At 42.2% G+C, this 26175-nt stretch overlaps 1 protein-coding gene across 5 annotated transcripts in view; it reads right to left on the bottom strand.

The window, feature by feature from the left end:
• Positions 1-26175, bottom strand: part of SCUBE3 (signal peptide, CUB domain and EGF like domain containing 3) — a 56626-nt gene that overhangs the window by 20600 nt on the left and 9851 nt on the right. For 3 of the 5 annotated variants that reach the window (XM_075614059.1, XM_075614058.1, XM_075614061.1), the window contains 5 exons: positions 16909-17034; positions 8358-8492; positions 7916-8038; positions 3526-3642; positions 2901-2948 (listed from right to left, as the gene is read on the bottom strand). In XM_075614059.1, the coding sequence (XP_075470174.1) occupies positions 2901-2948; positions 3526-3642; positions 7916-8038; positions 8358-8492; positions 16909-17034 (549 nt within the window). The remainder of the gene's footprint in view (positions 1-2900; positions 2949-3525; positions 3643-7915; positions 8039-8357; positions 8493-16908; positions 17035-26175) is intronic. The other 2 variants (XM_075614060.1, XM_075614062.1) reach the window with 1 other exon arrangement.

The following is a 26175-nucleotide window of genomic DNA, read 5'->3' as shown; positions in this document are numbered from 1 at the left end:
GGTATACTTAGTTTTTCACACTTGGCTTCTCCATTTTGGCTTTATTTTGTTAAATAAATCATGACACGGTGTAATATGTCATGTGTTGTTGTTCATCTGAGGTTGTATTTACCTAATTTTAAGACCTGCTAAGGAACAGATGATTGTTATTATGTCCTGATATGTAAAACCATAGAATTCAAAGAGGGTGTACTTTCTTTTTCACATCACTGTATGTGTGTATATATGTGTATGTATATGTGTGTATGTGTCAATAAGTACACAAATAAAAAAAATATATTTAAGAAACATGTTTTTTGTTTCTTTTAAAAATCTTATTTAAGTAATTATTCACTCACACAATCTATACACACATATATACACACACACACACACTCAGATACACTATCTTCCCAGCATGTCGCTCCCGGCAGCACGGACTCTATACACACAAAAAGTGTGCGGCACGTGCACGCGCCTTCGTACAGGCACGCGCGCGGCCGCACACAGTATAGAACAGCCTTAAGACAGGTCTGCAACCCTGCCTTTCACCATTATCACCCAGCACACAGTGCTTCCACTGCAGCAAGGGATTCTGGGAAATGACATGCAAATGAGCACACACTGCCACCTTTTGCTTCAAAACCATATATATGTTCTTCAGTATTAGGTGATACCTTTTTTTATTTGGACTAACAATTTATGTCATAGGACAAGTTTTCGAGAGTTTTCTCTTCCTCAGGTCGGCAATACCGATTAACAAAGGAATCTATATCTCAAACAGAGGTTTGGAAAGCAGAAAAAACAGAGATTTAGATAAGGAGGGGTGACAAAGGGATGTTTGAAGAAATTGGAAGTGACAAACCTTTGTCACCGCTCCTTATCTAAATCTCCGTATTTTTCTGCTTTCCAAACCTCTGTTTTAGCCATATAGATTCCTTTGTAACCAGTATTGCAGACCTGAGGAAGAGACGAGAACTCTCGAAAGCTTGTCCTATGATATAAATTATTAGTCCAAATAAAAAAAGTATCACCTAATATTGAAGAACTCATTTATTCTGGACTATCACAACTGGACTAGCACGGCTATTTCCGTTTTATATATGTGGCCAGGTCTCCCCCCTCTGGGCATCTCCCTTGCCCCCCCCCCCCCCCTCCCCGTAACAACATACATATAAACACAAATAGGCCCTTCATCTATAAAGTGCAATGGGGCACATCTCGGCTGTAGACGCACACATATAAACACAAATACATACACAACAAAGATACACACATAAACATATATAGACAAACACACAAATAAACATACACACATAAATTCATAGGGCTAGATCCACAAAACGTGATTAAGTAAGGGCTCTTTACATTACCTAAATCAGTAACAACTGTTATTTTCACTGAGGTTGCTGCATATCCACAAAGCTAATTATATGAGGAGGACGAGGACTACCTACCCATTGACTTGTTTACCCCTAAAACACTCCTCTACACATGAGATACCTGGGAAATATGATAATTTAAACTATATGCATATTTCTCAGGTACCTCTTCCATCACCACCACAACCACTTTTGCTTTTTTTGAGGGTGTGGATGGGAGTAACGGCAAGTTTGGATATGATTTAACTAACGCAATGTTAAGTCTCTGCGTTAACCTTAACAAGCTTTAGTGGATATGCGCTGTTAGAACGGTCGCAGCTTTTCATTCTCAGTATCGCCAACGTCCGTTTTAGTTACCACAATGCTCTGCCCGGGAGAAACCATGACTTAACGTCACGTTATAAAACCCAAACTTACCCGAGGCTACATCCAATGTGACAAAATATATAGTTAAATACCTCAATGTCAGTATTCTCACGAGTAAGGTCATTTAGTTAAACCCTTTGGGCAAAGCGTTATAAGACTGCAAGCCGTGTCAAGGCATGACCAGTAAGCAGGTCCTAACACTACCTGTGCAAATTCTCATTTACCTCTGCTGAAGGGAGAATGACCTCAGTGTGTCTGTCCACACAGGAACCTGAAAAGATGTGACGAAGTTGAGACATTAGGGGGTCTGACATAACAGCATTAGGATCTAAGAAGCCATTTTGTTTGACTATTTTAGTCCGCCATCTTGTCTTGTTTTTGTGAGTTTTATTTCTGTGTTTTATTTCTGTGTGAACAAACGTGTGAACAGACATTGAATGTTTTCGCTCCTAGCTGACTTCAGTGATCTTTCCTCATCCAATCAGCTCCAAATGAAAGTGTAAACAGGCCAGAAGTTGTGAGAAGCCTTGAAGATAAGCTCAGTTTCTCATACAATATGCCAGGTGGCAGAACTGACATCACATTCTAACCCCATAATGATTTTTAGCTTACATACATTTATCCAGTATTATTATGTATTACAAAATTACATCAGCTTTAGTATTGTTATGTATTACAAAATTAGGTAATATTTAGTGACGTGCAAGCCCCCCCATAAAGGGGTGGAGCTTTAGGTTTTAGGGTATAAATATATGGCATACCGTGTTATCTGGGAGAGAGCTCATTGTTTTGAAGCTGTCTACGCTGTGTGCACCTGAAATAAACTCATTTGATAACTGAATCTTTGTTGTAACATTTTTTACAGCTTTTACAGATGCCTTACCACATATCTTTAAAGGCTTAAAACATAATGTTAAGTTAATGTCAAGTAAAGTCACTTACTTACTCCAGTTTCGTGGATTTGGCCCACTGTTACAGTATATACACTCAAAGATAGACACAAACATAAACATATATACACAGAGGGTTAGTTGCAAGATAACACCAAGAACAAATGTGTCAATTTAAGAGTCCCCAGCCCCTGATATATACACACACATACATACACATATAGAGACTCACACATGTGCAGATACACACATATACACAGCTAGAAGCAGGCATGATATTTACCATTGGCTAAGATCGGGGTGCTAGGGGTCTGATCGGAGCGTCTCTCCCCTGTTTTAACATCACAAGAGAGGGATCCATCAGTGTAATGAGGTCAAGTAGGGTCTCAACCCACTTATTCCCATATAATACCTTCTGCCAGGGAGGCGGGCACATGGGAACACCCCACTAAAACAGCCTTAATCGCTGGCGCCGTTTCAAAATGCACATTTTTTGTTGATTTTGCCTTTAAGAAAAATCTTAATTCCACATATAGGGCTTGCCAGAAAGTACTTAACCCTATAAATCCTCTTCCACCCATCCCCCCCACCATGATTAATGCCCGTCTCAAAGTATAACATTTTAATAGATTTTCAAATTCAGACCACAATATCCCACAGAATATACAGTAAACTGCGGATGTTTCTCTGGGGTCAGTAACCATTGGGAGCGTTTGGGATTAGGGGGAAAAAGAGAATTTCTTTAGGGGCTGGGCTTATCGGGGAAGAGATATTTTTATTGGGACTGAAGTTATAGGTGAGATAAAGGAGATTTATATAGGGAGCGGGCCTATAGGGGAAATATAATGGAATTTCTGCCCCTCTGGCAGCATAGTGGGTTTCTTGCACAAGGCCCCTACCTCACCTACCCATGCAGGTCTTGCCATCGGTGTGGAGGGCAAACTTGATGTGACAGCCACATCGGGGACCGTGGTCAGTGTCATCACACGTGTGCTGACAACCACCGTTACCATAGTTACAGGTCACTGAGGAGGGAGAGAGAGGGGCCGGTAAAATGTGAGTGAAGAGACAGTGATAATAAGTACACACACACACACACACAAACACACACATATATGGGAATACACCAAAACACACACACACATATATATATATCATTATCATCATCTTCAGCCCATGCCGATCCACTGCTGGATGAAGCATCCCCAATAATCTTCCAGGTATTGCGGTTACTGGCATCTCTTCTCCACGTTGCTCCACAAATGTCCTCATTTCATCTTTCCATCTCACTTTTGGTCGCCATCTTTGAATCTAGTTGGGTATCATCTTTGTCCAACGATGGTAATACCTTCTCGCAATATTTCAGACCCACTGCTATTTTTAGTTCTTTGCCTGTGTTATTATGTCACAGACTTGTGTTTGCTTCTGAAGCCATTCATTCTTAATCCTGTCTGTTTGGATAATACCCAGCATACATCTCTCCGTACTTCTTTGCGTTGTCTGAAGCTTCTGTATTGTCTTTGCATTTATGGTTCAAGTTTCATATCCATGAGTGAGCACAGGCAGAATATACTGGTAGAACCATTTCTCCTTCCAAATACGCTCCATCCCATCTTCATTCTCCTATGATTTAATTAAAGAAGGTGTCCATCCATTGTTACTTGCTGACCAATGTAGATACCTTTTTCAACTTTTTCTAGTTCTATTCTATTTATTTCAATCTTTTACACATTTGTTAAACATCAATTAGGCCTTGCTGAGATTCACAGAGGCCCCACCATTACTTGCTTCAGTAAGTTCTCAGATTTGTTGCTAGAGGTCAAAAAAGACAAGAAGCGGAAAGCGCACTGAGACGCAGTATATGAATGTATATTAAAAATGTCCCACGACAGGACCATGCATTACATGTTAAAATACATAACAATATAACAAAAATTACAATATAACAAAAATGAACGTATAACTAACTTGAAGGGTGCGAGTGGCGATCGGGAGATCCGAAAATGCAGCCGAAGGAGAAGATGTTTACAGGTCTGGACCCGTGGAACTCCATCAGCTGTGTGCGTTCCTCTCTACTACCAATCCGCCAATAGCAACTCACGTAGCAGCCTCTCGTGACATCTACGCTTTTCACACTACGTGCTTCGTCAGGAGGAGTTTCATGGGTCCAGACCCGTAAACATCTTCTCCTTCGGCTGCATTTCCAGATTTCCAGGTTACCACTCGCACCTTTTAAGTTAGTCTTAAGTTAATTGTTGTTATATTGTAATTTTTGTTATATTGTTATGTATTTAAACATGTAATGTTTGGTCCTCATGGGACATTTTTAATATACATTCATATACTGCATCACAGTGCGCTTTCCCCTTCTTGTCTATATTGATGCATTGTGAGCTTCCTTAGCTCGTTTTAGGAGATTGTGGAGTTCTCCAGCGGACAGCTGTAAGAGATCTGCAGTTCATCACAGATACATGGGACAGCACGAGCGCGGAAATCCATAATATACTGTCGTCACTAGAGTCCTTCTGGACTTGTGGCAAAAATAACAATGTCGTCTGCAAATCGTGGTTGACTCAAGTATTCACTGTTGATTTTGATTCCTTTTTCTTCCTAAATCAATGTCTTGAAAAATTCTTCAAGTGTTGTTGTGAAAAGCTTTGACGACATGTTGTTCCCGTCAGACACCCGTACTGATCCTTATGTTGTTTGTATCTTAATGAGGTCCAATGGCTAATGCGGCGTTCATGTAAATGTTAATTTTAATATCAATGTACGCTTCATCATTATTTTGACTTATTAATGCATTTAAAAAGAAGTAGGTGCAGACAGAATTAAATACTTTTTCATAATCAATGAGTTCTAAACGAAGTGGTGGATTGTATTACTTACTACGGGAAATCACTTCTTGTACAAATTGGATGTGGTCCATTGTGTTTTGTAAGTGATTGGAAGTGGGCTGATTGATCTGTAATTTTTGAGGTCTTTGTCTCCTTTCTTATGGATAAGGATAACTATGGAACAGCACAGTTACACCAAACTGTGTAATGGCAGCAATAGGAAGTCTTCTGGATGCAACACAGACACAAGCACCACATCTGTGTACAATCCATGAAGTAATACCACTAAATCCTGTGGCACACCAGTCTTCAGAATCAAATGGAACATGTATTGAAAAAAAAATGGCAATGTTTCGGTGTCTTATTTAACACCTTCATCAGGTACTCAGATGAAAGTGTAAAATAAGACTGAAATGTTAACATTTTCTCAATACACTTTCCAATTTATTTTTAAGACTGGTGTGTCACGGTATTTTGTGGTTTTACTTGAAGGATAACTATTGCCATTGTTAAGGAATGATCTTTTTCTTAAAGAAACATATAAAGAGTTTTGCAAGATTATTTTTTTCACTTCTTCCGGGAAATCGATCATTTTCGGGGGATTTCACGTTCTTCGTGGATTTGATTGTCTTTGCTACTTCTTCTGGAAGGACGCATGGTACATCCTTGGTGGTTTCTTCTCGCTCTTCCTCTTTATTAGGCCCGGTGTTATCTGTGTTCTTGTACATTTTCTTGTATAAGTCCCTGGCTCTCATTATTATAGGTGTAGGCTCTTTTATTGTTGGTCTCTCATCTTGCTTGAGCCCGATGATTTGCTTCTTCCCAATCCAACATCACTGCTTAATTTTCTTTACATTTATGCCTGCAGACAGTCTTGCACAGTCCTGTACACTCCATTTTTTTCTGGGCGTCTTAAGATTGCCTCATTTCTTGTAATTTCAGCAACTGCCGTGTCTCATCTGATATTTTGTTATGTTATTTGCTAGCGCTTCCTCCATTTTTTTCTGTGCTCTCAATTACACTCGTCATGAGTTTTTCAGAACTGTGTGTTAAGTTATCTCCATGCATCTCAAGCACGCTGAAGTGTTTTTCAGCTCGAGTTGAAATTATCTGTGGTTATCTCAGGTTCTTGATGGCTTTTGTCTTCTTTTTCACCAGTTTTTCTTCTTTCCAGCTTCATATTGAGATGTAACGTGCAGCGAACTAATCGATTTTCCCTTCTTGTTTCATAATGGATATAGGCAATTTCATTCTTGATCCCATTAGGTCCATGTCCTTTTCTGTTTGGATTCTTCTTGAAGAATGAATTTATGATAAAGGAGTTTTCACATTCTGCAAATTGTACCAATCCATTTTTACATTAATTCCTGTTGCCGTAACTATAGTTACCAATTGTTGCTTCGTCTTTTTTCTGGGCACCAATTTTTTGCATTGGATTCTCCCATATTGATCTTGAGGAGCCAATTTCCTTTGTTTTTAAGTTGGTTGATTTCATGGTAGGTGTCTTCCACTTCATTGCTTAGGTGACCTTGTTTTGGACATACCCTTGGATAATGATTCTAGTGGCTGTTTCTGAGGAGCTTTCACACTCCACTATGCTGCTTTTCCATTTATTGTTAATGATGAAGCATGCTCCACTGATTCCATTTTCTGCAGCACTGTGTACGCTCTGCAGCACTGTGTCCGCTCTGCAGCACTGTGTCCGCTTTTGATTTCAATGAGGCCTTCATCTTTTCTTCTTACTTCACTAAGGCCAACAGTAATGATTTAGGGTTAAATTCTTTACACTCCAAAGCAGCAGTGCTAACCATTTTTGCCCAAAATCGACATATAAGTCTACTAGATGTTCGGACAAAACTGTCCCAAACAGCCTCTTCGGTGTATATAGAATTACCCCTTTAATCGTTTCAAGCTCAGCTTCCGGTTCTTGGGGTGCTGCTTCACTGGAGTGAGTCCGGCCGTTGTAGGCCACATTCAGGTTTCAATTACAGGTTTTGTTTAATCTCCGGAGATTCTTAGAACCCTGTCTTCTTCCTGAACGCTGTCAAAGCCAAGGACAATCCGGCCTCCAGAGAATCGAGGCCATTTGTTGTTGGTATCTTTCATCATTTGAAATTTGAGGCTTTACTAGCCATGCTGGCCTCAACTGCATGTTGGCAAGTACCTTTCCCACTTTTGCCGGGAATATTGATCAAGCTTTCATAGTGTGGTTGAATCTACCAGCACAAGCACCACTATACACCTTCTTGAAGCCCCCATTGCCACCTCCCGTCATTTTGAGGCAGTGAGATAAGGATTTGAAGAAAGGCTATATATATAAATATATATATATATATATATATATATATATATATATATATATATATATATATACACACACACACACACACACACACACACACACACACAAACACATGGACACATACATATACACAATATAATGTGTCACAGGTGTCCTTACATTTGCAGTCTCTCTGGTTCCTGGTCAATTCAAAGCCTGGTCGGCACTCACAAGATACCCCTTTGGGGTTCTCCCGGCAAATGTGGGCGCAGCCGTGATTCCTATCCATGCAATTGATCCCTTCTGCAGATGAGAGGATGGAGTCAGAGAGTGTGGGAGAGGGGAGGGGGGGGGGGCATGGACACATGGACCACTATATACCCCCAAACACCATTTGCCCAGCACCTGCGCCCCTTCCAGCCCAACTGAACTGCTATGTAGTGGTTAAAGTACCCACATACCCACTTCTCCTTTTCCCATAAACCTCATTCACATTGTCGTGGGTTATTAAAAGGACTGCCCCCCAAAAAACATAGTGAGATTTCTTTCCTATCTTTTTTGTAGCATGGTGTTTTAACAGGGTCTGGGCCTTGAAGGAGCCGCTTCCCCCAAAAGAACTCACCTTCCGGCCGCTGGATGCAGGTGTGCTGGTTGTCGCTGAGGAAGAAACCTTCACGGCACCGACACTCATAGCTCCCCATCATGTTGACGCAGGTCTGCTGACATCCCCCATTCCCCTCTGCACACTCGTCTAAGTCTGAAAGAGGAGGGGGACCGGAGAGCATTAGATAGAAACCTGTGCTGATAATCTGGACTCACAACATAACATATGACATCAGGACTGCCTGAGTATGTCTCTATAATCCGGAGCCATTTCTGTTTAGATATAGCACTAGAGCTGTTCCTGGTCATCTGGATGAATAGGGTCACATTCAGGACAAACCTGAAGAATGGGGCCCCATTAAATGTTACAACATAATCACATTCGATCTACTTGGCCCCATCATGTCTCTTTGTTCCTCCATTCCCCTCATGTCTTTCTCTCTCCTTTCCCCCTAGTGTCTTTCTCTCTCAAACCCTCTATGTCATTCCATCTTTTCCCCTTCTGTGTCTCTGCTCTCCTCTCATGTATGTGACCCCACTCCTCCTGGTATGTTTACTAAAAGTACATTAGGAGTTAATAGTAACGTTTAATCTCCGCCCGTGGTGACACAGCATACTGTGTCATCAGAGGTATAAAGGAGAGATGCATAGGATTCTGGGAGAGAGTTCCAGCATGGCAGCAGAAGAGAAGCTCCTGAGTTTAGAGTTAGGGAAGATGTTCCCCAAAGAATAAATTTAGGCCAGGCCCCCTTTCATTGTATTTCAGTCAGGGACAGTGCCCGATTAGTAAGGATCCTTTAGTATGGCCATATTAAGTAAGTGCATGACCCAAGAAAGGGAATGCACACATGTCTAAGTGGGCCAAGAAAAAATGCCACCAGGATGTCTCGGGATGAGCCCTACAAGCAGATCCCCATCCACAGTGTTCAGTACTGCGTGTGGAAGTGGCAGTCCCACAGCAGGAGTGGGGAAGTAATAGTAATGTTCTACAGGGGCCCTGGGTAAAAGGGACACACAAGGATGTTGATAAGGAGGGGGGGGGGCAGACCCACCAGATGAGTATCACTTAAGTAACCAGAAGATGCACCTCCCATGTGTGTTGAGTGGGCACTCAGGTTAGACAGTATAAGTATGAATATCAGCATGGATAAAAATATGTGCAACCATGTCAATCAATATGTATTGCGACTGCAGAGTTCCCAAGTATGGGAACATTAATAAAGATTGAGGTTGCACTAGAAAAACTCACGGTGCCGATCTTTTCCTTCGCCCAGTTGACCACTGACAGCCCGAGACCAGGTAAATGGTTGCGGATGTCTTCTACAACACTACACCAATGTAACCTCCTTAGGGAGCCGGGCTGGGAGGGTTACATGTATCTCTATCCTTTCCACCACACCGCCCGCCTGTATTTCTCTCCTCTCCCTCCCCCCCACCTCAGCATTTCTCTCCTCTCCTCCCCAGCATGTGTTTCATTCTTTCCTTCCACTGTGTTTCTCGATTTCGTTTCACCCTTATCTATTTCTTTCCTCCAATGTCTCTCTTCCCCCCTCAACTCTCTTATTTTTTCCCTTCATGTCATTGCTTTTAACCTTCAGGTTTCTCTCTCTGCTACCATCCCCCTCCCCCCCCCCAACATGTTTCTCTTACATCCCCCCAGCATGTCTCTCTCTTTCTCCCTTATGTCTCTCTCCCTTTTCTCCCCTTCATGTCTCTCTCTTTTCTCCCCCTTGTATCTCTCTTTTCTCCCTCTCATGTCTCTCTCTTTTTGCCCCCTTATGTCTCTCTCCCCCCCATGTCTCTTTTACCGTCCGCTTGTCTCTTTTCTCCCCTACATGTCTCTCTCTCTCTTTCTCTCCTTTGTGTCTCTCTTTTCTCCCCCTCATGTCTTTCTTTCACCTTTTATGTATTTCTCTCTTGTACATTATTTTCTCTTTTTCTCTCTGTCTTTGTCTTCTTGCTTCTCATGTCTGTATTCCCCCCTTCTGATTTAACCCTTCCCTCTCACCTTTCCCAGCCTGTCTCTCAGGCTGCAGCCCCAGCCCAACGCATCTCAACATGAGGCCCCACCCCTCACCTAGGCCCCGCCCACCTATGTAGACTCTGCAGAGGAAGGTATTTCCCCCCTCTGTGCTTCCTGCAGAGAATTAATGTGCGGGCAGTAGGCCAGGTCCCTAGACCCAACGGGCTGGGTCACCCTATATAAATCAGGGCTGTCCCTATAATCTGGAGTCACTCCCTATAGTCTGACCTATAGTTTGAGTCACTCCTGTTTAGATATAACACCAGGACTGTCTGTGAAATTCTGCAGTCACGAGGTCACCCTACATTCAATATAAACCAGGACTGTCTGAGCCTGTCCCTGATAATCTGGAGCCAGGAGGTCACCCTCACAGAGAGAGGACGTGCTCTGCTCCGCTCCCACTAGGGGCCCAGCCTCTGACCCAGGAGGGAGTGCAGGTAGCAGGGCTGAAACTCATAGGAAAGTGAGTGGATGTCGCCGAGGCTCGAATATTGTGGACGCTGAAATTTGAAAGAAAAGAATGTTACGGATAAATCAGAATAATTGTAGAAAGCAGCAAATCCGAATATATAAATGTGCTCAGCATGGAAATAAAGATCACAGTGATTGGAAAGAAGGATACTGTACATCTGAAAAGGAAACGCTGCAAATTATCCTTGAAAAACCACGTTGATGAAGTAAATGCATTTAGAGAAAATAAAGCTCAAAATACAGAAGACAGAAGAAAAACCCTAATTCCAGATGGCTTAACAGAAGCCTGGGAGAAAGGGTGCAGTGGGAAAAAAAATAGCAACAACAGGGAAAGAAAGAACTGAAGCTGCACAAATAAAGAGACGGATAGAGAAAAAAGGAAAATATCTGGACTTTACCATATCTGTTGCAGAAAATGTTACTTGGATCACAAGGAGAACTCTGGAGACTGGGGGTGTCTAGGAACAAAGTTCAAATACAACTCTCACAATGGAAAAAGATCCAGAAGAGAAGGGATTCAGCCAGCTTTTTAACCTGTACAGGGCTTCCAAACAATTAAGCAAAGCAAGACAGGGGAGTGTGAACCTACAAGCGGAGGACTGCAGGAGAGAGCATTACCTGTGAGGAAAGCAGAATCTGCCAACAGAGACCTGGAAAATACTGTAAACTTCCAAAATCCACATTACAGTATTCAACAAAACACCTTTATTGGATAATGAGAAGTAGGAAACAACTGAGGATATAACACAACTCTGGGCAGCAGAGGAAAAGATGAATGACTATCTGGAAAGCACTCCTGTATTACCTGCTGCTAAGGAAGGAAATAATAGAAATGATTCCACACAAACCATTAATGGACTCGTTAACTTCTTTAATCTCCATTGAAGAACTTGGATCTACTGATCAGCCCCGCGGTGGTAGGGGAGAAGTAGAAAGACAAAATGGGACCAGGAATACATGGAATGCAGAAGAACCAAACCCCAGAAAACAAGCAGGACATGAGGAAAAAGAGCCGGAGCGTATTGAAACCTCTAATATGAGATTGTGTTTTCAAATATCTTAAAGCCAGCCGATAAAATGCCAAGAAGAAGAAATACTGTGAAAATAAAACTCATACTGTAGGTCCGGAGGATGACGTCCCAGACAGGTGTTTTATCTGAAAAGCTTTATTAAGACTTTATGGGCTTGTAGCTAGTAAAATCGATGCACTGATACTTGCACATGCTTCAGGCTCTCATATTTTCAATATCAGCTTTAAGTTGCCACAGCAGTTGGGTGCACTCTGGGAGCAGGTTCACAAACCAAAGGAACAACATATTTGTGAATAACTGCAACTTATTCAGCTGCCCAAACCTGTAGCGGTAGCACTGACCCTGCTGTTCCAGGCAGAGGTGGTAGCCCCGTCAGACATACTGTTCTCGCTACAAAGACAATGTACGGTGATAAAGACACATACGAAAATGTGTGATGAAGGAGAAATATGGAATGAGGGTAGAAATGTCAAAGTAAAATGATAGCAAAGCAGAAGCATCACTCAGCACCTACCACATGTTTTATCTGGAGGCTGAGAGAGGAACATGCTTCTATCCCAGCCAGCCACACGTGTGTCTGAAATGTGTCTCCGTCAGGCATGTGTTGGACACCTGTGATCATTTAAAATGCTCACTATGTGGAGAACTTGGCCACACAAAAGAGGACTGCAATAAGGGCGTAATCTGTAACCTGTGTAACAGGGTATGTCATTCTGCCTATCTTTCCCCGTCCTGTTATGTAAGTCCTGCTAGCTGTAGGATGTAAGGGGTTAATCTTGTGGGTTTGTCACCCCACCCATGCTCCTCTATGATGGACAGGAGTAAGGTGGTCACTCATGGTCTGTGTAAGCCTATCAGGGATAGGTATAGACCATGAGCGCGCCCCTTCCATCCTAATTAGAGGAAGTCCAAATTTAGAGTGAGTGCTGTTCCTGCTCTGGAGGAGAGAGGAAGCAGAGAGCTGCGAGTCTCTCCCATAGTGGGATGAGCGTGCTCACCCTCAGCCTTATGGCTGATGGAACATCTGACCAAGAAAGATGACCCCATACTATATGGGTCAAGCACCATCTAGAGGTTGGAACCCTCTGAACCCTTGCACCGCTGTAAGACCATCATGCAGTGACTGCTAAGAATAAAGCCCTTTGTTAATTATACACCAGCCTGGATTGAGTCAGTGCATGCGGTGTATGGAAACTGTGCTTCAGAGAGGACTGTCTCTGGTACTACCAGAGCCCCCTGAAGCTGGAGGTGCTGAACACCAAAGGAAAGAACTACAGATGACATCAAAACCCTGTCCTGTTCTCCACTACATCGCAGATCCACTCAGCTGTCCTGGAACCAACAGGTATGCCTCAGCACCACACGGTAGCCACATAGTAAATCTCCCAGAGGGTGGGGGAAACAGTGCTACACATGTTGAGTGGACATACCTTCAGAGATTGTCCAAATGCACAGCACAACAACCCTGATCTGGAAAACATATACTGTATAAAAGAGAAATAATAAGTGAGTCGCTTAAGGCATCTGTGAGGCAAATTGCCAGTGACATAAATATGAGCAAATAAAAGTTGCGTACAGTACAACTGAGGAAAACCAAACAGAAAGCCCAGTAACCACAGAAAGTCCAACTCCAACTGTTATTTTAACCACCAAAGTAGCACCAACAGACAAGGAAAGCTTGAATGTACTAGAGAGCCCAAGTGTTATGGAATGTACACCAGAGAATGTGCATGGGGATTTCTTTCAGGTGGCCCCCAAAAAAAGGGAACAATACAGGGAGTTATAGGGAGTTTGTACATAAAAAGGGAGAGAAAAGGCTGCAGAATGTGGTAAAACTGGCTAAAGTAAAGCTAAGAAGAAACATTTGGATTTATCACTGCCAGAAATAAGAAAAGGTGGTTTTGAGGTTCTGCACAGTACTTGGGGTGATCAAGTGGAAGAAGGGGAAGAAAAAGCTTCACAACCAAGGAGTCTTTCCACAGACGTTGTTCTGGAGGACAGCGTGGAGGGAACCAGTCACACCTCCATGTCATTCAGAAGATGGGGTTCACAGGGGGACAATGTTGGTAACAAAAGAGAAAGGGAAGAAAGTGTGAACTTTTCTGATGGCCTTTAAAATCTGCCTGCTTTATATATAATAATAGCGTCAAAACCAACGTACATTGATTTTTGAATTGAATGAAATTTGTTTGTTGGAAAGAAAAAAAGAAAAAAAAAAAGAAAGTGAAGGGCGCAAGAAATAGATGAAAAAATACTTTATAAGTAGCTTTGAATATTAAAATACACACAACACAATGATGGATATTAACACCTCCCAGTAGAGTAAAAAAAATATATGACAATGGTGGGATAGAAGGCAGACAAAAAATATGAGAGCAAATAAATTTGATGTCTAATGGGTGTAAGAAAATGAAAACTATAATTGCCTGACCAGAGAGTCTGAGAGACGCTTTCCTTCTGTGACCGCTGGTGGCAGGAACAGATGAGGGCAGTAGTTTTCCCAAGGGAGTCAAACGAGCTGCTGAATGGCCCCAACAATGCTGGGCAAGTGTCCGTTTTAGTTCTGCAAAACCTCTGCTGCTAGGCAGTTGCTGTTGAGCCTCCCCATGGATGCCATTTCTGTCGGTGCCTTTTCCCTTCAGTGTCTGGGTGAGCTGCTTGCCTTGGGGTTACTTCATGGTATCGCGTAAGGGTGTACTGTATTGAGCCAATAAGCACCTCGGTGCATGTGCCTCGGTACATAAATGTGTTTGTTGAGCTGATTCTTGATTGGGAGATCACTTGTTTGTTTATATTGTAAATGATTATATAGCATTTTCTGTTGCAAGTATTTTAATACAAGTTCCCTACATTAGATATAAACCCGGACTGTCTGATCCTGTCCCTGTTAATTGCATTAAGGGGCTCACCCTGCATTAGATATAAACCCGGGCTGTCTGAGCCTGTCCCTGATAATTGCAGTCAGGGGGTCACCATATATTAGATTTAACCCGGGCTGTCTGAGCCTGTCCCTGATGATCTGGAGTTGGTACAGGAGGTGACACTACATTAAATGTAAATTTAGGACTGTCTAAACTTGTTCCCATATTCTCAAGGCTGCTTGCATTTCTAAGTGTGTTTTTCTGCACAGTCCAAGCCTTTTAAGAACAGCAAATCGGGCAGAATATATAATATGGGATTTCATTTCCCCACAGTTCCACCTCAAAGGCAAACCACACAGGCCCTCCTCCCAGCTTCCTCTATTTAGGGCTATGGGATTAGATTTGTGGGTTTTAGAGGAAGAAGGAGATTTAAGACCTTGGGTTAAACCAGACAGAGAAACGGACTCTAAGAGCCTCATTTTGTGGGATGAGGGAAGAACCCTAATGAGACCTGAATTGGACACCAGTGCAATAAGGCACTAAGGGTTATCAGAAAGCTCAACACTGCTACAAAGCATATGCTATATGCCACTGGTTCATACCCTCCAACTAAACCGAATTTTTTAATGTCCTGTACCTATTAAAACCTATTGTACCTATTGTACCTGCTTCTGTTCCTGTGTGAGCCGAGTAGTGCTGCCCTCCCGGTCACCCATTGGTTGAAGCTCGTAACCATCAGCTAATCATAGCAGCTTAATCATCAATGGCTGATTTGACAAATGATCAACAGGTTATGGGGAGATTATCATTATTTGTATATATGTGTACTGTATATAAGTATATAACAATAAATACAGAAATACACAGGTTTTATTTGTATAATTATCAGTGCATATTGTAAATTGCATGCGGGAGGGTGTGCTAGGTAAACCGTCAGTCACAATTACAGTAGTAGCTAAGTGTCCTAATGAAGGTAACATGTTTATTGGGTTATAGGGACAATCCCATATGGGAGCAAAGTCACTTAATGCCAGTGATGTATTTAATGGGTTATACGGACGGTCCCACTAAGGAGCAAAGAGACCTAATGATAGTAACATGTTTAATGGATTACAGGTTCAGTCCCCTATAGGAGCAAAGTGGCCTAATGACAGGGACGTGTTTAATGGGTTAAAGGGTCAGTTACACATAGGAGCAAAGTAACCTTATGACAGTGAACTATTTAATGGGTTTTAATGACGGTAACGTGTTTACAGGTTTAAAGTGTCAGTAGGCGCAAAGTGACCCAATGATAATGATGTGCATAATTGGATAAAGGATCAGTGCCCCGTAGGAGCAAAGTGACCCAATGAGAGTGATATATTTAATTGGTTAAAGGGTCAGCCCCATGGAGGACCAAAGTGACCTAATGACAGTGACATGTTTAGTGGTTTAAATGTGTCCATACTAAGCTGGAGTCAGGAGGTCCCCCTATATAAACCAGGACTGTCTCAGTCTAATGCAGAAAAATCACATATTTAAGAGTGAAAACAAAATTGCAATTAGGGCAGAAAAATTGAGTTGATGGCATGTACTGTATAAAAAATGAATGCTTTTTTTATGGGTATGTAAATCTCCGGGTCTCTGTTAAGGGGTTTGTGATATTGTACATAATGTGAAACGTATGTGCAGAGAAAAAGCTATAAACAAAAATAAGAAGAATTATAGGGAGCAGTTATATGGAGTAATAGGAACAGTTATAGTGAGTGGGTGGTTATATGGGGCAATCAGAGGAGTTATAGGGAGAAGTTATTTAAAGCTCTAGGAAGAGTTATTGGGAGCGGTTATACGGAGCAATAGGAGGAGTTATAGGGAGCGGTTATATGGAGCAATAGCAGGAGTTATATGGGCAATTATTCAGAATAGGAGGAGTTATAGGGATAGCTTATTTGGAGCAATAGGTGGAGTTATAGGGATTGGTTATATTGAGAAATAGATGCGTTATAGGGAGATTAGTTATATGATGCAGTAGGAGGAGTTATAGGGAGTGTTAATATGAAGAGGTAATATTGGGCAATATGAGGATTAATTTGTAGGGAGAGGTTAAATGGGGCAATAGGAGGCATTAAAGGGAGCGGTTACATGGAACAATAGAGGGAGTTATAGGGAGTTTATACAGAGTGCGGGGTGTATACAGTATGTTACCCAGACAGTTGTGTCCATCGTGTGCCAGTCGAAATCCATCATAACACATGCAGCGGTAATTTCCAGGGATATTCACACAATCGTGTACGCAGCCTGCGTTATCCTCACGCTCACATTCATCCACGTCTGTGAGGAAGCAGAGGTAATATATACATTATATTATATACACACCCTGCAATATATACATTGTAACATATACAGATATAGCCAATGTTATTGCAACCCGCGGCGCAATCCTTGCGGTGTCATTACGTGATAGCCCGCCCCCTACTCGCACGCAGATGATTGCAAACGACGTCTTTCTTCTCACGCTGCTGCGTTGTGTATGTTCCGATATAGGGCACCACTGGTTACAATAACGTTAGCTACGTCCATACACCTCATGTCATATATACAATATACTATATACACCTTGTATAACGTATGCCTTACGTAATATACTGTACACCTCCTGTAAAGTGCACATTACTGTATATCATATACACCTCATGTAATACATACATTATATCAGATATAGTGACAAACAAAGAAGCGCAAACCCATATACCATTCATAAGGTGATGTGCTAGTGTTGAGCATAGGTGAAAATCATGTCTCTAACAAATATCAATCATTGAAACAAACTCATGTGCTCATAAATCAAATGCTGCCAGATACCTGCGGTTTTCCAACCGCAAGGAAACAACGTGTGAATAATTGGTGTCTACGGCGCAAATGGAGTGATTAATATATATGTGAATAGTGAAAATTAAATAAATAAAGAAACCTGTGCAATAATTATTAAAGACCAAACATAACACTAATCTCCCTCAACGATTTCCTCCAGGGAAGGTAAGTACTGGATGATGTGATCTTCTCTGTAGCAAAACCTCATGCAGAGAAAAATTGAGAACGCAATAGTGTAATATAGTTTACTTAAACTACACACAACACAGAGAGGAAATTACAAAACTCACACTTTCCCCACTGGTAACACACAGTGAGTGATTTGAGGTGCACTCTGACACAACTCTGGTCCCAACATCACTGTATACGGTCATTGACCATGAGTTGGGCTGCAGGGCAGTGTCTCAAAAATTGGAATTAGCAACTCAACTGACACCAGCCAAGAAACAATTTTTGGTGGACAGTATCCGTTACATTTTGACACATAATTATTTTACGTTTAATTCTCAATTTTACAATCAGGTGTGCGGAACCGCCATGGGCACCAGGTTTGCCCCAAGTTATGCTAATTTATTCATGGACAGTTGGGAAGAAGATTTTATCTGGAACAACTGTCCCCTTGGGGCAGACCTGGTGCTCTGGAAACGTTACATTGATGACGTGATATTCACCTGGTCTGGTGGTGAAACACAGTTAGAGACTTTTTTTACTTATTTAAATCACAATGATAGAAACCTTAAGTTTACTTTCAAATCAAGCACTGATCACATTGACTTTTTAGATTTAAATATTTATATCACTAATAACATATTACACACTAAAACATTCTTCAAGCCGGTGCAGGCCAACACCTACCTAAGGGCTGATAGATCACATGATCCATTATGGATAAAAAATATTCCAAGGGGCCAGTTTCTCCACCTGAGACGCAATTGTTCAGATATTGGGACTTTTGCGTCTCAGGCCGAGGAACTTAAGCAGAAATTTATTAACAGAAATTACCCTGAGAATCTTCTAGATAAAGCAATATAGCAGGTAACTAGTTTGGAAAGAGATAAGCTACTCATATAATAGAAAAAAGATTCAAAAAATAAATTCCATCAGATGGTGCCATTCATTACACAATATAATGAGATGGCACCAAAGATTAGACAGATTAATAAATATTGGCCAATTCTCCTGAGGGATAGTACCCTATCTGAAATTCTTCCCCCAAAACCCACTATTATATTTAACAAGGCCACAAATTTAAAATCTAAATTGGCTCCAAGCTGCCTACTCAATGATTCTAAGGCTAAGGTCCCGTTGCACGCGTCCGCACGGCTGGCTTGCTTGCCGTCGGCGCGTGCAACTCGGTGTACCGCGATCTGCGGTCTACAGGAAACTTCAGTAGTAGCGGGGGGGGCGTGGCCAAACGGGTCGGGGGGGGGGGGGGTGCGGCCATGACGTGAGGGGGCGCGGCCATGACGTAGGGGGTCGGAGCGGGAGGTGGGCGGGAGTGGGAGGATTGACAGGGAGGGGGGGGCGTGGCTTGAGCGGAGGGACCCGCTACTCTTCCCCCCCCTCCCTCCACGGGCTGCAGGTAAGTAAAAAAAACACACACACGCAGGCACTCATACATACATACATTCACACATACACACACACACACACACACACACAGAGACAGGCACGCACGCACTCAGGCACACACATACACACACAGAGACAGGCACGCACGCACTCAGGCACACACATACACACACAGAGACAGGCACGCACGCTGCTTTCACTCCACACTCCTCCCCGCTCCCCGAAGCCTCTCCTCCTCCCGAAGCCTCCCCTCCCCATTGGCTCACAGCCACACCACGTGACGCGTCGAAGCTAGAAAACACCATTCTGTTGTGTCTCCTAGCGGCTGACGCGCCACAGCGTGTAGTCAGCTGTGCCGCCAGGGGGGACCGGGACCGGCTCGCGAGGATTCCCCTGCTGGTGGGGAACTCGCTACATTGCCACCCGCGCCAACGAGCGCAACGGCTCCCAGGCCTAAGCAAAAAATTGCTAAGATGGATAAAGGTTTTTTTAAATGTGCGAAATGTTTGGCATGTTCATACAGTTGTAATGCAAAGACGTTCAGATCAAATGTCACTCAAAGAATTTACCCTATCAAGTCATTTATTAATTGCTACACGGTATATGTCATATATTTACTCCGATGCCCTTGTGGCTTACAATTTGTTGGAAGAACAGGTAGAACGTTCCAAAGGAGAATATATGAGCATATATATAATATTAAAAAGGGACTGGTCACTCATAGTGTGTCCCATCATTTCCTCACTCACCATAATAAAAATCCAAATGGACTAGTATGTCAGGCTATTGAGACCATCCAAGCCAGTATAAGAGGTGGGAATAGGTTACAGAGATCCAGTATGCGTGAGGCATACTGGATTTATGAATTACAGACACTCTCTCCGAGAGGCCTCAATATTGACTTTGATTTAGGAGCATTTTTGTAATTTTCTGACATGGACTTCATGTAAACTGTCATTGCATCTATTTACATGCCAGCATTTGTCACGATATCATAATGAATTTATGTGTTTTTTATTGTTGTTCTATTATGTTTAGTTATTGTCGTTTTGTTTTCATGCAAAGCTGTTCAAATGCCAGTGTTTTTTATTAAGTGCCAAGTAGGTATCGCTTTAAGAATGTCTTAATTGACAGGCCAATCAGAATATCGGCATAAGGATATATACCCGGCACCACTGGCATGACTCATATCCCCTTAGGAAGTGTGCGCAAGCGCACAAAACGCGTAGGTTTTTTTTCACACTGTTTGGATGATCTGAGGAGAGGAGGGCTGAGTGCTGAGGCTTTGGAGCTGAAATAGGAAGGATCTCCACCCGAAAGTCCCGCCGAAAGTCCCGCCTACCTGTGACGAAACATCCGGTGACGTCACTTCCGGTTTCGAGGAGCACGGGACACGGAGGAACACGCCGGTGGATTACACTTCCCAGCCCGAGGAGGACAGATCTTATTCGCCTGTTTGGCGCTCATTGCCTTTACTAAATAGCCGTCCTGTGAATAGTGCTTCAGTTTTACTCTACCTGATCGGCTTATCCTGAGTTCTTCGTCCACACATTTTATTATTTTATAGTTGTACTAAACTAACTTTTTATTTTCAGCTTTGCTTTTGTGTGTGTTTTGTTAGTCTCGTTTGTGTTGTTTTGTAAGTCTATGTTCACATGATTTTTTTGTTAGCTGTGTTGCACTAAATTCTGTTTTTCGTTTCATGTCCCACTCCACACGGATGAAGCTACATCTGGTCACCCTAAGACTGAAAAATTGCTAAATCATCACTCTGGGACTTGAACCATTCCATCTGGAATTCCAGGACTATTACCTAATTGGACTTATTAGGCGCCGGTATCTCTTTTTTGTCTTTGCATTTCTTCTGATTGTACTATCAGGATTCCACCAGGCTGCCTAGCACCCCAATAAGGGCTCACCCTCATATAGGGTTCATTGTTTATTATTAGATCATTAGCGCTAATGCTACATCACCTTTTTTCCTTCGGGAGTTAGGGTGGTGTTAGCGTTGGTTCTGATCTGGAACTCAGTCACTGGAAGCTTTAAAAATGTAGTTTCGGTCCCAAATACCATTGTTACAGTTTTGTCGGTGTTTAAAAACAGTTTGTTTTGGGAAATCCAGTTTTCGAGTCTCAAAAAGTCAGACTGAAGTATGTGTTGAAGGTCAGAGAGGCTATGGCTGTGTGCATATAGGATTGTGTCATCTGCATACATGTGTATTGAGGCTTCCTTACAAGCTGTGGGAAGATCATTGATGGACACTGAGAAGAGTAGGGGCCCCAGAACAGAGCCTGAGTGCTTCTGTTTTATAGTACTCACTGTCAAGGACTACGCCTGCACCCCCTTTGTCCACATTTTTCACATTAATAGAATGGTTTTCTGAAAGTAGAAGGATCGCAGCTCCTTGTTCAGTTGTCAAATTGTCTGATCTATTATATCTTGGAATACCAGAAACGTGAAATACCCTTAGATAATAGGAAAAAAATCCTTCTCTACCAGTGGCTGAAATGTATGAATTGCCTGGCCTCTCATAAACGTGGGATTCAATGTGGACCTATTTTTGAGCCCTGAATCCCATCTTCCCAGAAATGACTCAGAGCTTGTATTATCATCAGCATTTTCATTATCAAGATCGGTAAGATCTTGTAAATTACAGTGATCTTTATAGTTATATATTGATTGTAAAGATGTATCTAGATCAAAGATCGAAACGGTAGTATTATCTATAGAAGTGGTATTATCTGGATATTTAGATTTATTGTAAAAAAAAAACTTCTTTAGTGAAAGTTTATGTATGAACTTATGAAGATCCACTACAGTAGAAAATAAATTACATTTGTGATCCGAAGCAAAAGAAAGTCCCAGATGAAGTACGGATATCTTGGTATCTGTAAGAAAATGTTTAGACAAATTAATGACATTTGTTTAATTAACACACACATTTGTTTGTATGACATTTGTTTAATCAATATTCAATGTCTGTCTTTTGGCCGGCATGCCTCCCTTTTGTCTTTCTCCTGCCCCGTCATGTCCTACGTGGTTTTTTGACTGATGTCCTCGTTCTGGATTACCACGAGAGGAATTGGAGTATCTGGATTGTCGGTTCTCATCGCCAGATGATGGATTAGATTCGTTCTCAGAGAAAGAGACTTTGTGAGTTGAGAATTCATGATCAGAAACGTCTCGGTCAGATTTATCTTTATGTTGAGGTGTGTTCACGATAGATTTAGTTGTTAGATGAATATTTAGTTTTTTTTGGAATGATTAGCAAGCTTTTTGTTATATGTTGGTTTGTACCACAAATAAGTAGAGTGTCACTGACATGAGGTTGTTCGTTTTGATGCATTAAAGTTTTTTTGTTTTACACGCCTGGTTGGAGAGTTTTTTCAGTGGAGCAGTGACCGCCGTCTGTTCACCATTTGCCTACCTCTCTGTACCACAAATAAACTTGTTTATGTTCATAATCAGTCTTGTCTCTCTCGAATTTATTCTGTTTAGGGATCATAATATTCTTCTCTAAATTGTTAATCCTTGTAGCTAGTTTAGAATCAAATTCCTTAAAGCTGTCAAAACGTGTACATGTTTGTAGTTTGTCCTTGTTGTCAATGTTAATTTTTTCTCTTTGTTTATATTGAATTATCAAATTCATTCGTTTGAAAGAGCAGTCATCAAGGATCTTGCACAAATCTTGTTCAAACTCCCCATTTTCAAAAACAAAAGATGGTGCTTTTGTCAGGCGGAGTCCCCTGGGTATACGTTTATTCTTTATATATGTAACTATGTCCCACCAGGAGCCCGAGTCCTGAGTCAAGCACTTTTCCAAACAAGTAAAGTGTATTTTGAGATCAACGGAATCTTCACAGTAAAGTTATTTTGTGTTCTCAAAAACAGATTCAGCTCTAAGGCTTCTAGTGGAAGTACAGCAGGGCCCCGGGTATACGGCGGGTTCTGTTCCAGGGGCATGCCGTATAGTGAAAATCGCCGGAAAGCGGATCCGGCGATTTTCAGTTCTGTGCATGCACAGAACGGCGTTTTTGCCGTTCTGCGCATGCGCGGCCTATGGTCTGCGCGTGCAAACTACGGTATGCACGCGTAGACACTGGTCTGCGCATGTGCGCCGGGCGCAACCGCCCCATTCTGCGCATACGCAACTGAAAATCAAAGATGGCGGCCTCCTTCTCGGTGCCGCCGTATCGGCGGATCGCCGAAAAGCGAAGCGCCGAGAAGCGGGGCCCTGCTGTATTAAAACAATTGAATGCAAAATGTGATGAAGTCTCAACATGTGAATTGATAATGAAAAACCACTATCAAAAATGTTGCTGGTTTAAATTCCAATATGCTATAGAGTGTAATGAAAAATATGCAATGAATGTAGATATAGTCGCTGATTGATAGAGGTAATCAAAAAGAAGCATATAATGGAAATTGCCTATATCACTAGTACTGGGGACCCAAGATGTAAAAAAAAGAGCACAGAGACAGAAGCATCCAAGTAAGGATTAGTGCTTTCAGCCTTTCTTCCTACCATCTTAGAGACTGAGCTATTTTTCGTCCCATCAAGACACTGGGACTGTTTGGCGTGGGGCTCAGAAGAATTTGTGACCCTTCCTCGAGGGTGTTGCGGACGTTTGGGATTATTGTGATCCACCTTACATATTTTAAAGTAACTTGTACACGCTTTATGTGTACTGATAAATTGTTTAGAAGATTAATAATTGTGTCTTTTGTTTTCTTCTCCCATGCGCCCCTAGTGGTTCGATGGATACACCCCGCTGATCACGGGACACTGGGAGCTGCAGGGAGAAGTACACAGACTGGGAGGAGATAAAAATTCAAGGACAGCGCGCGCTATACCTTTTCCTGTAAAACATACGTATAGCAAAACGCCCAATGTCCAAGCAGCTGACAGTCAGAAGTGCACGTGGAGAGTTGCTCGCTCATGCGCTCTGGAATGCGCTGACTCCAATGAAGGAAAGTGTCCTTGGATCGGGGGGAGGGATTACAGGAGGTCCGTCGGGACATGTAAATTGTCCTGGAGATAGTAGTGGTACTGCGACCGTTCTCCTATATGGACACTGACAGATCCGAAGGATATGGGAATAATGTTGAACTCTGTCGGTGGACTGACTATGGGGTAATGGAGGTAAGGAAAAGCCTTCTTACCTCCTAGTGTAGACCCTTTCTTCATCTCTGAGTTCCGCCGTCCATGAGGATTGAAGACCGCATGTCCACGGTCCGGAACCCCCCCCCCCGGGTAGAACGTGGAAAGGTAACAGCAATGCTGTGACGATGAGCTGGGTACTCACATGAAATCCAGGCGATCCACGAATTAGAATCAAATAGAAAAACGGAGTACCCAGGTAGTGCAAATATAGAAAAGGCTTTATTTAGAACATTAATAGGTGGGTTTCATGACAGAAAAGTCCTCCCACGCGTTTCACGTAAGTGTTGCGCTTTCTCAAGGAGTATTGGACTAACAGGAAGTAAGCACCTTTATACTGCTGGGTAATTAGGAAAACCACATCAGACACAGCTGATTGTGGCATGGCAGTGTGAACACATTTATTTAATTAAAAGTGAAAAATCACATGAGCTGAGACTCAGAAGTAAAATCATATATATATTAAGAAAGACAATACATTTTGACTAGCATGGTCAGAATGAACTCCATAGCTGGTTAGTCCCTTAATGGAAAAAAAGTCAATCTTAAACTTGAATGCATCAATATATGTTTATCTGTTTGAACTATTACTAATATAGAAAATGATATACATAATATAAATTCAATCATGGTATGTAGATTAGAGTATAGTGAATCTATACTACATTTTAGACAAATGATGCGTGATGAATAATGCTTCAAAATTAAAGAAATGTAGATTAAAGTAAAGGAAAAGAAAACCAAGAGCAGGTTAAGGCATGGAATGTAACAAAAAACACAATCAATATATGAGTTCCATCTCCACAAAAGTGGTAGTGTAGAAAGGAAGTTAGATAATAACAACCATTAGGATAGTATCAATATATTAAACAAAATGTTTAAATTAAGACTGTGGAAAGACATCTCCATATATATCCTGATTATTAGTCAAATCCCACTCAGTAGGACAGGGGAGCGCAAACTTTTTAAGCTGTGCCCCCCTACCAGGCCTTCCCCGGTCTCGCGCCCCCTCTCCTCTGCAACGGCCCGCCCCCCCCCCCCCCCCCCCAGACAAATCTCCCGCCCTCCCTGAGGGGCGCGCCCCCCAGTTTGCGCACCGCTGCAGTAGGATGTACATCCCCCTTTCCATTATACCAATGGAAACTCTGTCACGATATGCAGCAAACTGCGCAGGACCGCTGCATGGATTTGCTGCGCTAATTTTCCATCACCATGTCAGTTTTGGGCAGCCTGCCCAGAGGTGCAGACAAGTAAACTTTGAAGGGTCGAGGGGGGAAAAGGGCGATTCCCACCGATTTGAGGAAAGCCATTATAGGCAAACCGAAGAGGCAGTTTACAATGAGCATTGCACAATCCAAGACCGTCACAGAGAGCATCAATGCCGTTTGCGGCACCAGATGGCTCTGGGCTGGAGTGCTCCGGGCGAAGAAGATGACTTTATGAACTAAGTAAATAAAGTTTTCCATGTCATTTTTTTAAATCTATTATATACAGTTTTACAGATTTTGTTTTTATTTAAGTACTTTATTGTAGTTATTGTTTTTAATCATTCATGTTTTCAAGGTTTGGTGGGGTGATGACGACATTGTGTCCGTGCAGGAAACACATCCCGCGACACTGCCAGGTAAAGTGCTGTACTGCATGCATCTACAGTAGTTTCTTCTCTAAAACCCAATCTCACAATCATTTAACATTGGAACATGTACAAGACACAGCAATAAGATGTCAGTTGGCGGTTGAAGAAGATTGTATTTTTGTATGTAACCGGTGTTACCCCACCCTCTGGGAGATCTCACTGCTACCTGGTGTTTGCGTGCTGCTCACCTGCTCAGCTTACAGGATTGCTGAGTGTCCGCCGATGTTAGTGG

The sequence above is a fragment of the Ascaphus truei genome, chromosome 9, assembly GCF_040206685.1.
Source record: "Ascaphus truei isolate aAscTru1 chromosome 9, aAscTru1.hap1, whole genome shotgun sequence".
Taxonomy (NCBI): Eukaryota; Metazoa; Chordata; class Amphibia; order Anura; family Ascaphidae; genus Ascaphus; species Ascaphus truei.
The sequence above is the reverse complement of the archived record's forward strand: the minus strand, read 5'-3'. Positions and strand labels throughout refer to the sequence as shown.